At 59.5% G+C, this 16055-nt stretch overlaps 1 protein-coding gene across 2 annotated transcripts in view; it reads right to left on the bottom strand.

The window, feature by feature from the left end:
• The window catches only part of LOC129858964 (U2 snRNP-associated SURP motif-containing protein-like), a 35619-nt gene that overhangs the window by 13173 nt on the left and 6391 nt on the right, over positions 1–16055 (bottom strand). Inside the window, exons 7-9 of one of the 2 annotated variants that reach the window (XM_055928230.1) lie at positions 2385–2420; positions 2204–2286; positions 1835–2000 (exon numbers count right to left, since the gene is read on the bottom strand). In XM_055928230.1, coding sequence (XP_055784205.1) covers positions 1835–2000; positions 2204–2286; positions 2385–2420 — 285 coding nt within the window. The remainder of the gene's footprint in view (positions 1–1834; positions 2001–2203; positions 2287–2384; positions 2421–16055) is intronic. The other variant, XM_055928228.1, reaches the window with a different exon arrangement.

The following is a 16055-nucleotide window of genomic DNA, read 5'->3' on the forward strand; positions in this document are numbered from 1 at the left end:
CAAACCCTAATCAATAACTTCACCATGCTCAAAGGGATATTCAGTGTCATTATTAATAAATAACATATATATATATATATAATTTTTACACGTCTACCAATCAGTGCCCTTCTTTACAAGGGATTGGAAAACATCTCTAGTCTTTGTGGTTGAAGCGTGATTGAAATTCATTACTCGATTGAGGGACCTTACAGATAATTGTATGTTTGGGGTACAGAGATGGAGTAGTCTATGCAACTTACTATGTGATTTGTTAAGTACATTTTCCCTCCCAAGACTTATTTAGGTTTGCCTTAACAAAGGAATTGAATACGTATTGACTCAAGATATTTCATCTATTCATTTTTAAATAACTTGTAAAAATGTATAAACACATAATTCCACATTGACATTATGGGGTATTTGTGTGTAGTGACATAAAACCTTAATTTAGTCCATTTTATATTCAGGCTGTAAAACAACAAAAAATTGAAAAAGTCAAGGAGTGTGAATAGTTTCTAAAGGCAGTACGTGTGATACCTGCTGGTGTACTCTACAACTCCCATGTCCCACAATGCAAAAGGAAAGCCCAGGAAGCAGAACCGGTATTTGATGTAAGTGAAGTTGCATTGTGATGGGTGGGGTCAGTGGTGCGATGCATTGTGATGGGTGGGGTCAGTGGTGTGATGCATTGTGATGGGTGGGGTCAGTGGTGTGATGCATTGTGATGGGTGGGGTCAGTGGTGTGATGCATTGTGATGGGTGGGGTCAGTGGTGTGATGCATTGTGATGGGTGGGGTCAGTGGTGTGATGCATTGTGATGGGTGGGGTCAGTGGTGTGATGCATTGTGATGGGTGGGGTCAGTGGTGTGATGCATTGTGATGGGTGGGGTCAGTGGTGTGATGCATTGTGATGGGTGGGGTCAGTGGTGTGATGCATTGTGATGGGTGGGGTCAGTGGTGTGATGCATTGTGATGGGTGGGGTCAGTGGTGTGATGCATTGTGATGGGTGGGGTCAATGGTGTGATGCATTGTGATGGGTGGGGTCAGTGGTGTGATGCAATGTGATGGGTGGGGTCAGTGGTGTGATGCATTGTGATGGGTGGGGTCAGTGGTGTGATGCATTGTGATGGGTGGGGTCAGTGGTGTGATGCATTGTGATGGGTGGGGTCAGTGGTGTGATGCATTGTGATGGGTGGGGTCAGTGGTGTGATGCATTGTGATGGGTGGGGTCAGTGGTGTGATGCATTGTGATGGGTGGGGTCAGTGGTGTGATGCATTGTGATGGGTGGGGTCAGTGGTGTGATGCATTGTGATGGGTGGGGTCAGTGGTGTGATGCATTGTGATGGGTGGGGTCAGTGGTGTGATGCATTGTGATGGGTGGGGTCAGTGGTGTGGTGCATTGTGATGGGTGGGGTCAGTGGTGTGATGCATTGTGATGGGTGGGGTCAGTGGTGTGATGCATTGTGATGGGTGGGGTCAGTGGTGTGATGCATTGTGATGGGTGGGGTCAGTGGTGTGATGCATTGTGATGGGTGGGGTCAGTGGTGTGATGCATTGTGATGGGTGGGGTCAGTGGTGTGATACATTGTGATGGGTGGGGTCAGTGGTGTGATGCATTGTGATGGGTGGGGTCAGTGGTGTGATGCATTGTGATGGGTGGGGTCAGTGGTGTGATGCATTGTGATGGGTGGGGTCAGTGGTGTGATGCATTGTGATGGGTGGGGTCAGTGTTGTGATGCATTGTGATGGGTGGGGTCAGTGTTGTGATGCATTGTGATGGGTGGGGTCAGTGTTGTGATGCATTGTGATGGGTGGGGTCAGTGGTGTGATGATAACTAAAGCTTTAATACCGTTGAGGTTCTTCAGAGCTCTCTCCGCATCCCTCCGGTTCATAAAGGCCACAAAGCCACAGTTCCTCTCCCTGGCCCTCTCCTCGTCCGTCCGGGGCCACATGATCTTCACGCTGGCTAGAGGGCCGTAACGCCCAAACTCCTGACACAGCATCTCCTCGTTCATCTATAAAGCAACCAGAAAAACAGAGATGGGGGAAGGCAGGGAGAGAGGGAGGGACTTTTTGTTATTGGCGTCATTTTACATTGGAATATCCTCAGTAATACAATATATCAGTAGCAATTCAGTTACTAATATATGCAATTAGGAATATAATACATTCATACAACACATTTATAAGCAATTTCTAAACCACAAAAAAGGTTTACCTGTGGGTTGATGTTTCCGAGATATAAGTTAGTCGTAGAGGGGTCTCCAACGTCATGGGAACCAGGTGCAGAGTCATCCAGAACTGCAGAGAGAGCAGAGCAGAGAAGTCTTTATATAATAAATAAACTTAGTGAGATGTAGATGTTAAAAGCAAGCCACTGTATTAAGTTATCAAATTACCACTGGACGGACGGTTTCTTCTTGAAGAACCATCCACTAAAAAAAGCAGAAAAGCAGGATAAATGTTGTTTCCCAGCGAAGTGGAAACGGGCTGGGTGGAGGAGGAGAGACAGTCAGTAGGAGGAGGAGGAGAGACAGTCAGTAGGAGGAGGAGGAGAGACAGTCAGTAGGAGGAGGAGGAGGGACAGTCAGTAGGAGGAGGAGGAGGGACAGTCAGTAGGAGGAGGAGGAGGGACAGTCAGTAGGAGGAGGAGGAGGGACAGTCAGTAGGAGGAGGAGGAGGGACAGTAGTCAGTAGGAGGAGGAGGAGGGACAGTAGTCAGTAGGAGGAGGAGGAGGGACAGTAGTCAGTAGGAGGAGGAGGAGGGACAGTAGTCAGTAGGAGGAGGAGGAGGGACAGTAGTCAGTAGGAGGAGGAGGAGGGACAGTAGTCAGTAGGAGGAGGAGGAGGGACAGTAGTCAGTAGGAGGAGGAGGAGGGACAGTCAGTAGGAGGAGGAGGAGGGACAGTCAGTAGGAGGAGGAGGAGGGACAGTCAGTAGGAGGAGGAGGAGGGACAGTCAGTAGGAGGAGGAGGAGGGACAGTCAGTAGGAGGAGGAGGAGGGACAGTCAGTAGGAGGAGGAGGAGGGACAGTCAGTAGGAGGAGGAGGAGGGACAGTCAGTAGGAGGAGGAGGAGGGACAGTCAGTAGGAGGAGGAGGAGGGACAGTCAGTAGGAGGAGGAGGAGGGACAGTCAGTAGGAGGAGGAGGAGGGACAGTCAGTAGGAGGAGGAGGAGGGACAGTCAGTAGGAGGAGGAGGAGGGACAGTCAGTAGGAGGAGGAGGAGGGACAGTCAGTAGGAGGAGGAGGAGGGACAGTCAGTAGGAGGAGGAGGAGGAGGGACAGTCAGTAGGAGGAGTGGGGGGGACAGTCAGTAGGAGGAGTGGGGGGGACAGTCAGGAGGAGGGGGAGGATGAGGGACAGTCAGTAGGAGGAGTGGGGGGGACAGTCAGTAGGAGGAGTGGGGGGGACAGTCAGTAGGAGGAGTGGGGGGGACAGTCAGTATTTGGAGGAGGAGGAGTGGGGGGGACAGTCAGTATTTGGAGGAGGAGGAGTGGGGGGGACAGTCAGTATTTGGAGGAGGAGGAGTGGGGGGGGACAGTCAGTATTTGGAGGAGGAGGAGTGGGGGGGGACAGTCAGTATTTGGAGGAGGAGGAGTGGGGGGGGACAGTCAGTATTTGGAGGAGGAGGAGTGGGGGGGGACAGTCAGTATTTGGAGGAGGAGGAGTGGGGGGGGACAGTCAGTATTTGGAGGAGGAGGAGTGGGGGGGACAGTCAGTATTTGGAGGAGGAGTGGGGGGGACAGTCAGTATTTGGAGGAGGAGGAGTGGGGGGGACAGTCAGTATTTGGAGGAGGAGGAGTGGGGGGGACAGTCAGTATTTGGAGGAGGAGGAGTGGGGGGGACAGTCAGTATTTGGAGGAGGAGGAGTGGGGGGGACAGTCAGTATTTGGAGGAGGAGGAGTGGGGGGGACAGTCAGTATTTGGAGGAGGAGGAGTGGGGGGGACAGTCAGTATTTGGAGGAGGAGGAGTGGGGGGGACAGTCAGTATTTGGAGGAGGAGGAGTGGGGGGGACAGTCAGTATTTGGAGGAGGAGGGGGGACAGTCAGTATGAGGAGGAGGGGCAGTCAGTATGAGGAGGAGGGGACAGTCAGTATGAGGAGGGGGGGGCAGTCAGTATGAGGAGGGGGGGGCAGTCAGTATGAGGAGGTGGGGTCAGTCAGTATGAGGAGGGGGGGGGCAGTCAGTATGAGGAGGGGGGGGGCAGTCAGTATGAAGAGGGGGGGGCAGTCAGTATGAGGAGGGGGGGGGGGGGGGCAGTCAGTATGAGGAGGGGGGGCAGTCAGTATGAGGAGGGGGGGGCAATCAGTATGAGGAGGGGGGGGGGCAATCAGTATGAGGAGGGGGGGGGGGGCAATCAGTATGAGGAGGGGGGGGGGGGCAATCAGTATGAGGAGGCGGGGGGGCAGTCAGTATGAGGAAGCGGGGGGGGCAGTCAGTATGAGGAGGCGGGGGGGGCAGTCAGTATGAGGAGGCGGGGGGGGCAGTCAGTATGAGGAGGCGGGGGGGGGGGCAGTCAGTATGAGGAGTGGGGGGTACAGTCAGTATGAGGAGGAGGAGTGGGGACAGTCAGTATGAGGAGGAGGAGGGGGGACAGTCAGTATGAGGAGGAGGAGGGGGGACAGTCAGTATGAGGAGGAGGAGGGGGGACAGTCAGTATGAGGAGGAGGAGGGGGGACAGTCAGTATGAGGAGGAGGAGGGGGGACAGTCAGTATGAGGAGGAGGAGGGGGGACAGTCAGTATGAGGAGGAGGAGGGGGGACAGTCAGTATGAGGAGGAGGAGGGGGGACAGTCAGTATGAGGAGGAGGAGGGGGGACAGTCAGTATGAGGAGGAGGAGGGGGACAGTCAGTATGAGGAGGAGGAGGGGGGACAGTCAGTATGAGGAGGAGGAGGGGGGACAGTCAGTATGAGGAGGCGGGGGGGGGGCAGTCAGTATGAGGAGTGGGGGGTACAGTCAGTATGAGGAGGAGGAGGGGGGACAGTCAGTATGAGGAGGAGGAGGGGGGACAGTCAGTATGAGGAGGAGGAGGGGGGACAGTCAGTATGAGGAGGAGGAGGGGGGACAGTCAGTATGAGGAGGAGGAGTGGGGACAGTCAGTATGAGGAGGAGAGGGGGGCAGTCAGTATGAGGAGGAGGAGTGGGGACAGTCAGTATTATGAGGAGGGGGGGGGCAGTCAGTATTATGAGGAGGGGGGGGCAGTCAGTATGAGGAGGGGGGGGCAGTCAGTATGAGGAGGGGGGGGCAGTCAGTATGAGGAGGGGGGGGGCAGTCAGTATGAGGAGGGGGGGACAGTCAGTATGAGGAGGCGGGGGGGCAGTCAGTATGAGGAGGCGGGGGGGGGACAGTCAGTATGAGGAGTGGGGGGTACAGTCAGTATGAGGAGGAGGAGTGGGGACAGTCAGTATGAGGAGGAGGAGGGGGGACAGTCAGTATGAGGAGGAGGAGGGGGGACAGTCAGTATGAGGAGGAGGAGGGGGGACAGTCAGTATGAGGAGGAGGAGGGGGGACAGTCAGTATGAGGAGGAGGAGGGGGGACAGTCAGTATGAGGAGGAGGAGGGGGGACAGTCAGTATGAGGAGGAGGAGTGGGGACAGTCAGTATGAGGAGGAGTGGGGACAGTCAGTATGAGGAGGAGAGGGGGGCAGTCAGTATGAGGAGGAGGAGTGGGGACAGTCAGTATTATGAGGAGGGGGGGGCAGTCAGTATTATGAGGAGGGGGGGGCAGTCAGTATTATGAGGAGGGGGGGGGCAGTCAGTATTATGAGGAGGGGGGGGCAGTCAGTATTATGAGGAGGGGGGGCAGTCAGTATGAGGAGGGGGGGGCAGTCAGTATGAGGAGGGGGGGGGCAGTCAGTATGAGGAGGGGGGGTCAGTCAGTATGAGGAGGGGGGGTCAGTCAGTATGAGGAGGGGGGGTCAGTCAGTATGAGGAGGGGGGGGTCAGTCAGTATGAGGAGGGGGGGGGGCAGTCAGTAGGAGGGGGGGGGGGGCAGTCAGTATGAGGAGGGGGGGGCAGTCAGTATGAGGAGGGGGGGGGCAGTCAGTATGAGGAGGGGGGGGCAGTCAGTATGAGGAGGGGGGGGGCAGTCAGTATGAGGAGGGGGGGGGGCAGTCAGTATGAGGAGGGGGGGGGGCAGTCAGTATGAGGAGGGGGGGGGCAATCAGTATGAGGAGGGGGGGGGGCAATCAGTATGAGGAGGGGGGGGCAGTCAGTATGAGGAGGCGGGGGGGCAATCAGTATGAGGAGGGGGGGGGGCAATCAGTATGAGGAGGGGGGGGCAGTCAGTATGAGGAGGCGGGGGGGCAGTCAGTATGAGGAGGCGGGGGGGGCAGTCAGTATGAGGAGGCGGGGGGGGGCAGTCAGTATGAGGAGGCGGGGGGGGGCAGTCAGTATGAGGAGGCGGGGGGGGGCAGTCAGTATGAGGAGGCGGGGGGGGGGCAGTCAGTATGAGGAGTGGGGGGTACAGTCAGTATGAGGAGGAGGATTGGGGACAGTCAGTATGAGGAGGAGGAGGGGGGACAGTCAGTATGAGGAGGAGGAGTGGGGACAGTCAGTATGAGGAGGAGGAGTGGGGACAGTCAGTATGAGGAGGAGTGGGGACAGTCAGTATGAGGAGGAGAGGGGGGGCAGTCAGTATGAGGAGGAGGAGGGGGGACAGTCAGTATGAGGAGGAGGAGGGGGGACAGTCAGTATGAGGAGGAGGAGGGGGGACAGTCAATATGAGGAGGAGGGGGGAAGTCAGTATGAGGAGGAATGGGGCAGTCAGTATGAGGGGGGCAGTCAGTATGAGGGGGGCAGTCAGTATGAGGGGGAGGGGGGCAGTCAGTATGAGGAGGAGGGGGGCAGTCAGTATGAGGAGGAGGGGGGACAGTCAGTATGAGGAGGAGGAGGGGGGACAGTCAGTATGAGGAGGAGGAGGGGGGACAGTCAGTATGAGGAGGAGGAGGGGGGACAGTCAGTATGAGGAGGAGGAGGGGGGACAGTCAATATGAGGAGGAGGGGGGAAGTCAGTATGAGGAGGAATGGGGCAGTCAGTATGAGGGGGGCAGTCAGTATGAGGGGGAGGGGGGCAGTCAGTATGAGGAGGAGGGGGGACAGTCAGTATGAGGAGGAGGAGGGGGGACAGTCAGTATGAGGAGGAGGAGGGGGGACAGTCAGTATGAGGCGGAGGAGGGGGGACAGTCAGTATGAGGCGGAGGAGGGGGGACAGTCAGTATGAGGCGGAGGAGGGGGGACAGTCAGTATGAGGCGGAGGAGGGGGGACAGTCAGTATGAGGCGGAGGAGGGGGGACAGTCAGTATGAGGCGGAGGAGGGGGGACAGTCAGTATGAGGCGGAGGAGGGGGGACAGTCAGTATGAGGCGGAGGAGGGGGGACAGTCAGTATGAGGAGGAGGAGGGGGGACAGTCAGTATGAGGAGGAGGAGGGGGGACAGTCAGTATGAGGAGGAGGAGTGGGGACAGTCAGTATGAGGAGGAGGAGTGGGGACAGTCAGTATGAGGAGGAGGAGTGGGGACAGTCAGTATGAGGAGGAGGAGTGGGGACAGTCAGTATGAGGAGGAGGAGGGGGGACAGTCAGTATGAGGAGGAGGAGGGGGGACAGTCAGTATGAGGAGGAGGAGGGGGGACAGTCAGTATGAGGAGGAGGAGGGGGGACAGTCAGTATGAGGAGGAGGAGGGGGGACAGTCAGTATGAGGAGGAGGAGGGGGGACAGTCAGTATGAGGAGGAGGAGGGGGGACAGTCAGTATGAGGAGGAGGAGGGGGGACAGTCAGTATGAGGAGGAGGAGGGGGGACAGTCAGTATGAGGAGGAGGAGGGGGGACAGTCAGTATGAGGAGGAGGAGGGGGGACAGTCAGTATGAGGAGGAGGAGGGGGGACAGTCAGTATGAGGAGGAGGAGGGGGGACAGTCAGTATGAGGAGGAGGAGGGGGGACAGTCAGTATGAGGAGGAGAAGGGGGGACAGTCAGTATGAGGAGGAGGAGGGGGGACAGTCAGTATGAGGAGGAGGAGGGGGGACAGTCAGTATGAGGAGGAGGAGGGGGGACAGTCAGTATGAGGAGGAGGGGGGGGGACAGTCAGTATGAGGAGGAGGGGGGGGGGGGCAGTCAGTATGAGGAGGAGGAGGGGGGACAGTCAGTATGAGGAGGAGGAGGGGGGACAGTCAGTATGAGGAGGAGGAGGGGGGACAGTCAGTATGAGGAGGAGGAGGGGGGACAGTCAGTATGAGGAGGAGGAGGGGGGACAGTCAGTATGAGGCGGAGGAGGGGGGACAGTCAGTATGAGGCGGCGGAGGGGGGACAGTCAGTATGAGGCGGCGGAGGGGGGACAGTCAGTATGAGGCGGAGGAGGGGGGACAGTCAGTATGAGGCGGAGGAGGGGGGACAGTCAGTATGAGGCGGAGGAGGGGGGACAGTCAGTATGAGGCGGAGGAGGGGGGACAGTCAGTATGAGGCGGAGGAGGGGGGACAGTCAGTATGAGGCGGAGGAGGGGGGACAGTCAGTATGAGGCGGAGGAGGGGGGACAGTCAGTATGAGGCGGAGGAGGGGGGACAGTCAGTATGAGGCGGAGGAGGGGGGACAGTCAGTATGAGGCGGAGGAGGGGGGACAGTCAGTATGAGGCGGAGGAGGGGGGACAGTCAGTATGAGGCGGAGGAGGGGGGACAGTCAGTATGAGGCGGAGGAGGGGGGACAGTCAGTATGAGGCGGAGGAGGGGGGACAGTCAGTATGAGGCGGAGGAGGGAGGCAGTCAGTATTATGAGGAGGGGGGGGCAGTCAGTATGAGGAGGGGGGGGCAGTCAGTATGAGGAGGGGGGGGCAGTCAGTATGAGGAGGGGGGGGGCAGTCAGTATGAGGAGGGGGGGACAGTCAGTATGAGGAGGCGGGGGGGCAGTCAGTATGAGGAGGCGGGGGGGGGACAGTCAGTATGAGGAGTGGGGGGTACAGTCAGTATGAGGAGGAGGAGTGGGGACAGTCAGTATGAGGAGGAGGAGGGGGGACAGTCAGTATGAGGAGGAGGAGGGGGGACAGTCAGTATGAGGAGGAGGAGGGGGGACAGTCAGTATGAGGAGGAGGAGGGGGGACAGTCAGTATGAGGAGGAGGAGGGGGGACAGTCAGTATGAGGAGGAGGAGTGGGGACAGTCAGTATGAGGAGGAGTGGGGACAGTCAGTATGAGGAGGAGAGGGGGGCAGTCAGTATGAGGAGGAGGAGTGGGGAGCAGTCAGTATTATGAGGAGGGGGGGGGCAGTCAGTATTATGAGGAGGGGGGGGCAGTCAGTATTATGAGGAGGGGGGGGGCAGTCAGTATTATGAGGAGGGGGGGGCAGTCAGTATTATGAGGAGGGGGGGCAGTCAGTATGAGGAGGGGGGGGCAGTCAGTATGAGGAGGGGGGGGGCAGTCAGTATGAGGAGGGGGGGTCAGTCAGTATGAGGAGGGGGGGTCAGTCAGTATGAGGAGGGGGGGTCAGTCAGTATGAGGAGGGGGGGGTCAGTCAGTATGAGGAGGGGGGGGGGGCAGTCAGTAGGAGGGGGGGGGGGGGCAGTCAGTATGAGGAGGGGGGGGCAGTCAGTATGAGGAGGGGGGGGGCAGTCAGTATGAGGAGGGGGGGGCAGTCAGTATGAGGAGGGGGGGGGCAGTCAGTATGAGGAGGGGGGGGGGCAGTCAGTATGAGGAGGGGGGGGGGCAGTCAGTATGAGGAGGGGGGGGGGCAATCAGTATGAGGAGGGGGGGGGGCAATCAGTATGAGGAGGGGGGGGCAGTCAGTATGAGGAGGCGGGGGGGCAATCAGTATGAGGAGGGGGGGGGGCAATCAGTATGAGGAGGGGGGGGCAGTCAGTATGAGGAGGCGGGGGGGCAGTCAGTATGAGGAGGCGGGGGGGGCAGTCAGTATGAGGAGGCGGGGGGGGGCAGTCAGTATGAGGAGGCGGGGGGGGGCAGTCAGTATGAGGAGGCGGGGGGGGGGCAGTCAGTATGAGGAGTGGGGGGTACAGTCAGTATGAGGAGGAGGAGGGGGGACAGTCAGTATGAGGAGGAGGAGGGGGGACAGTCAGTATGAGGAGGAGGAGTGGGGACAGTCAGTATGAGGAGGAGGAGTGGGGACAGTCAGTATGAGGAGGAGTGGGGACAGTCAGTATGAGGAGGAGAGGGGGGGCAGTCAGTATGAGGAGGAGGAGGGGGGACAGTCAGTATGAGGAGGAGGAGGGGGGACAGTCAGTATGAGGAGGAGGAGGGGGGACAGTCAATATGAGGAGGAGGGGGGAAGTCAGTATGAGGAGGAATGGGGCAGTCAGTATGAGGGGGGCAGTCAGTATGAGGGGGGCAGTCAGTATGAGGGGGAGGGGGGCAGTCAGTATGAGGAGGAGGGGGGCAGTCAGTATGAGGAGGAGGGGGGACAGTCAGTATGAGGAGGAGGAGGGGGGACAGTCAGTATGAGGAGGAGGAGGGGGGACAGTCAGTATGAGGAGGAGGAGGGGGGACAGTCAGTATGAGGAGGAGGAGGGGGGACAGTCAATATGAGGAGGAGGGGGGAAGTCAGTATGAGGAGGAATGGGGCAGTCAGTATGAGGGGGGCAGTCAGTATGAGGGGGGCAGTCAGTATGAGGGGGAGGGGGGCAGTCAGTATGAGGAGGAGGGGGGACAGTCAGTATGAGGAGGAGGAGGGGGGACAGTCAGTATGAGGCGGAGGAGGGGGGCAGTCAGTATTATGAGGGGGGGGGGCAGTCAGTATGAGGAGGGGGGGGCAGTCAGTATGAGGAGGGGGGGGCAGTCAGTATGAGGAGGGGGGGGCAGTCAGTATGAGGAGGGGGGGACAGTCAGTATGAGGAGGCGGGGGGGCAGTCAGTATGAGGAGGCGGGGGGGGGACAGTCAGTATGAGGAGTGGGGGGTACAGTCAGTATGAGGAGGAGGAGTGGGGACAGTCAGTATGAGGAGGAGGAGGGGGGACAGTCAGTATGAGGAGGAGGAGGGGGGACAGTCAGTATGAGGAGGAGGAGGGGGGACAGTCAGTATGAGGAGGAGGAGGGGGGACAGTCAGTATGAGGAGGAGGAGGGGGGACAGTCAGTATGAGGAGGAGGAGTGGGGACAGTCAGTATGAGGAGGAGTGGGGACAGTCAGTATGAGGAGGAGAGGGGGGCAGTCAGTATTATGAGGAGGAGTGGGGACAGTCAGTATTATGAGGAGGGGGGGGGCAGTCAGTATTATGAGGAGGGGGGGGCAGTCAGTATTATGAGGAGGGGGGGGGCAGTCAGTATTATGAGGAGGGGGGGGCAGTCAGTATTATGAGGAGGGGGGGCAGTCAGTATGAGGAGGGGGGGGCAGTCAGTATGAGGAGGGGGGGGGCAGTCAGTATGAGGAGGGGGGGTCAGTCAGTATGAGGAGGGGGGGTCAGTCAGTATGAGGAGGGGGGGTCAGTCAGTATGAGGAGGGGGGGGTCAGTCAGTATGAGGAGGGGGGGGGGCAGTCAGTAGGAGGGGGGGGGGGGGGGCAGTCAGTATGAGGAGGGGGGGGCAGTCAGTATGAGGAGGGGGGGGGCAGTCAGTATGAGGAGGGGGGGGCAGTCAGTATGAGGAGGGGGGGGGCAGTCAGTATGAGGAGGGGGGGGGCAATCAGTATGAGGAGGGGGGGGCAGTCAGTATGAGGAGGCGGGGGGGCAATCAGTATGAGGAGGGGGGGGGGGAATCAGTATGAGGAGGGGGGGGCAGTCAGTATGAGGAGGCGGGGGGGCAGTCAGTATGAGGAGGCGGGGGGGGCAGTCAGTATGAGGAGGCGGGGGGGGGCAGTCAGTATGAGGAGGCGGGGGGGGGCAGTCAGTATGAGGAGGCGGGGGGGGGGCAGTCAGTATGAGGAGTGGGGGGTACAGTCAGTATGAGGAGGAGGATTGGGGACAGTCAGTATGAGGAGGAGGAGGGGGGACAGTCAGTATGAGGAGGAGGAGTGGGGACAGTCAGTATGAGGAGGAGGAGTGGGGACAGTCAGTATGAGGAGGAGTGGGGACAGTCAGTATGAGGAGGAGAGGGGGGGCAGTCAGTATGAGGAGGAGGAGGGGGGACAGTCAGTATGAGGAGGAGGAGGGGGGACAGTCAGTATGAGGAGGAGGAGGGGGGACAGTCAATATGAGGAGGAGGGGGGAAGTCAGTATGAGGAGGAATGGGGCAGTCAGTATGAGGGGGGCAGTCAGTATGAGGGGGGCAGTCAGTATGAGGGGGAGGGGGGCAGTCAGTATGAGGAGGAGGGGGGCAGTCAGTATGAGGAGGAGGGGGGACAGTCAGTATGAGGAGGAGGAGGGGGGACAGTCAGTATGAGGAGGAGGAGGGGGGAAGTCAGTATGAGGAGGAATGGGGCAGTCAGTATGAGGGGGGCAGTCAGTATGAGGGGGGCAGTCAGTATGAGGGGGAGGGGGGCAGTCAGTATGAGGAGGAGGGGGGACAGTCAGTATGAGGAGGAGGAGGGGGGACAGTCAGTATGAGGCGGAGGAGGGGGGACAGTCAGTATGAGGCGGAGGAGGGGGGACAGTCAGTATGAGGCGGAGGAGGGGGGACAGTCAGTATGAGGCGGAGGAGGGGGGACAGTCAGTATGAGGCGGAGGAGGGGGGACAGTCAGTATGAGGCGGAGGAGGGGGGACAGTCAGTATGAGGCGGAGGAGGGGGGACAGTCAGTATGAGGCGGAGGAGGGGGGACAGTCAGTATGAGGCGGAGGAGGGGGGACAGTCAGTATGAGGCGGAGGAGGGGGGACAGTCAGTATGAGGAGGAGGAGGGGGGACAGTCAGTATGAGGAGGAGGAGGGGGGACAGTCAGTATGAGGAGGAGGAGGGGGGACAGTCAGTATGAGGAGGAGGAGGGGGGACAGTCAGAATGAGGAGGAGGAGGGGGGACAGTCAGTATGAGGAGGAGGAGGGGGGACAGTCAGTATGAGGAGGAGGAGGGGGGACAGTCAGTATGAGGAGGAGGAGGGGGGACAGTCAGTATGAGGAGGAGGAGGGGGGACAGTCAGTATGAGGAGGAGGAGGGGGGACAGTCAGTATGAGGAGGAGGAGGGGGGACAGTCAGTATGAGGAGGAGGAGGGGGGACAGTCAGTATGAGGAGGAGGAGGGGGGACAGTCAGTATGAGGAGGAGGAGGGGGGACAGTCAGTATGAGGAGGAGGAGGGGGGACAGTCAGTATGAGGAGGAGGAGGGGGGACAGTCAGTATGAGGAGGAGGAGGGGGGACAGTCAGTATGAGGAGGAGGAGGGGGGACAGTCAGTATGAGGAGGAGGAGGGGGGACAGTCAGTATGAGGAGGAGGGGGGGGGGGACAGTCAGTATGAGGAGGAGGGGGGGGGGACAGTCAGTATGAGGAGGAGGGGGGGGGGGACAGTCAGTATGAGGCGGAGGAGGGGGGACAGTCAGTATGAGGAGGAGGGGGGGGGGGACAGTCAGTATGAGGCGGAGGAGGGGGGACAGTCAGTATGAGGCGGAGGAGGGGGGACAGTCAGTATGAGGCGGAGGAGGGGGGACAGTCAGTATGAGGCGGAGGAGGGGGGACAGTCAGTATGAGGCGGAGGAGGGGGGACAGTCAGTATGAGGCGGAGGAGGGGGGACAGTCAGTATGAGGCGGAGGAGGGGGGACAGTCAGTATGAGGCGGAGGAGGGGGGACAGTCAGTATGAGGCGGAGGAGGGGGGACAGTCAGTATGAGGCGGAGGAGGGGGGACAGTCAGTATGAGGCGGAGGAGGGGGGACAGTCAGTATGAGGCGGAGGAGGGGGGACAGTCAGTATGAGGCGGAGGAGGGGGGACAGTCAGTATGAGGCGGAGGAGGGGGGACAGTCAGTATGAGGCGGAGGAGGGGGGACAGTCAGTATGAGGCGGAGGAGGGGGGACAGTCAGTATGAGGCGGAGGAGGGGGGACAGTCAGTATGAGGCGGAGGAGGGGGGACAGTCAGTATGAGGCGGAGGAGGGGGGACAGTCAGTATGAGGCGGAGGAGGGGGGACAGTCAGTATGAGGCGGAGGAGGGGGGACAGTCAGTATGAGGCGGAGGAGGGGGGACAGTCAGTATGAGGCGGAGGAGGGGGGACAGTCAGTATGAGGCGGAGGAGGGGGGACAGTCAGTATGAGGCGGAGGAGGGGGGACAGTCAGTATGAGGCGGAGGAGGGGGGACAGTCAGTATGAGGCGGAGGAGGGGGGACAGTCAGTATGAGGCGGAGGAGGGGGGACAGTCAGTATGAGGCGGAGGAGGGGGGACAGTCAGTATGAGGCGGAGGAGGGGGGACAGTCAGTATGAGGCGGAGGAGGGGGGACAGTCAGTATGAGGCGGAGGAGGGGGGACAGTCAGTATGAGGCGGAGGAGGGGGGACAGTCAGTATGAGGCGGAGGAGGGGGGACAGTCAGTATGAGGCGGAGGAGGGGGGACAGTCAGTATGAGGCGGAGGAGGGGGGACAGTCAGTATGAGGCGGAGGAGGGGGGACAGTCAGTATGAGGCGGAGGAGGGGGGACAGTCAGTATGAGGCGGAGGAGGGGGGACAGTCAGTATGAGGCGGAGGAGGGGGGACAGTCAGTATGAGGCGGAGGAGGGGGGACAGTCAGTATGAGGCGGAGGAGGGGGGACAGTCAGTATGAGGCGGAGGAGGGGGGACAGTCAGTATGAGGAGGAGGAGGGGGGACAGTCAGTATGAGGAGGAGGAGGGGGGACAGTCAGTATGAGGAGGAGGAGGGGGGACAGTCAGTATGAGGAGGAGGAGGGGGGACAGTCAGTATGAGGAGGAGGAGGGGGGACAGTCAGTATGAGGAGGAGGAGGGGGGACAGTCAGTATGAGGAGGAGGAGGGGGGACAGTCAGTATGAGGAGGAGGAGGGGGGACAGTCAGTATGAGGAGGAGGAGGGGGGACAGTCATTATGAGGAGGAGGAGGGGGGACAGTCAGTATGAGGAGGAGGAGGGGGGACAGTCAGTATGAGGAGGAGGAGGGGGGACAGTCAGTATGAGGAGGAGGAGGGGGGACAGTCAGTATGAGGAGGAGGAGGGGGGACAGTCAGTATGAGGAGGAGGAGGGGGGACAGTCAGTATGAGGAGGAGGAGGGGGGACAGTCAGTATGAGGAGGAGGAGGGGGGACAGTCAGTATGAGGAGGAGGAGGGGGGACAGTCAGTATGAGGAGGAGGAGGGGGGACAGTCAGTATGAGGAGGAGGAGGGGGGACAGTCAGTATGAGGAGGAGGAGGGGGGACAGTCAGTATGAGGAGGAGGAGGGGGGACAGTCAGTATGAGGAGGAGGAGGGGGGACAGTCAGTATGAGGAGGAGGAGGGGGGCAGTCAGTATGAGGAGGAGGAGGGGGGGCAGTCAGTATGAGGAGGAGGAGGGGGGGCAGTCAGTATGAGGAGGAGGAGGGGGGCAGTCAGTATGAGGAGGAGGAGGGGGGGCAGTCAGTATGAGGAGGAGGAGGGGGGACAGTCAGTATGAGGAGGAGGAGGGGGGACAGTCAGTATGAGGAGGAGGAGGGGGGACAGTCAGTATGAGGAGGAGGAGGGGGGACAGTCAGTATGAGGAGGAGGAGGGGGGACAGTCAGTATGAGGAGGAGGAGGGGGGACAGTCAGTATGAGGAGGAGGAGGGGGGACAGTCAGTATGAGGAGGAGGAGGGGGGACAGTCAGTATGAGGAGGAGGAGGGGGGACAGTCAGTATGAGGAGGAGGAGGGGGGACAGTCAGTATGAGGAGGAGGAGGGGGGACAGTCAGTATGAGGAGGAGGAGGGGGGACAGTCAGTATGAGGAGGAGGAGGGGGGACAGTCAGTATGAGGAGGAGGAGGGGGGACAGTCAGTATGAGGAGGAGGAGGGGGGACAGTCAGTATGAGGAGGAGGAGGGGGGACAGTCAGTATGAGGAGGAGGAGTGGGGACAGTCAGTATGAGGAGGAGGAGTGGGGACAGTCAGTATGAGGAGGAGGAGTGGGGACAGTCAGTATGAGGAGGAGGAGGGGGGACAGTCAGTATGAGGAGGAGGAGGGGGGACAGTCAGTATGAGGAGGAGGGGGGACAGTCAGTATGAGGAGGAGGGGGGAAGTCAGTATGAGGAGGGGGGGA

The sequence above is a fragment of the Salvelinus fontinalis genome, chromosome 7 (assembly GCF_029448725.1).
Source record: "Salvelinus fontinalis isolate EN_2023a chromosome 7, ASM2944872v1, whole genome shotgun sequence".
NCBI classification, from domain to species: domain Eukaryota; kingdom Metazoa; phylum Chordata; class Actinopteri; order Salmoniformes; family Salmonidae; genus Salvelinus; species Salvelinus fontinalis.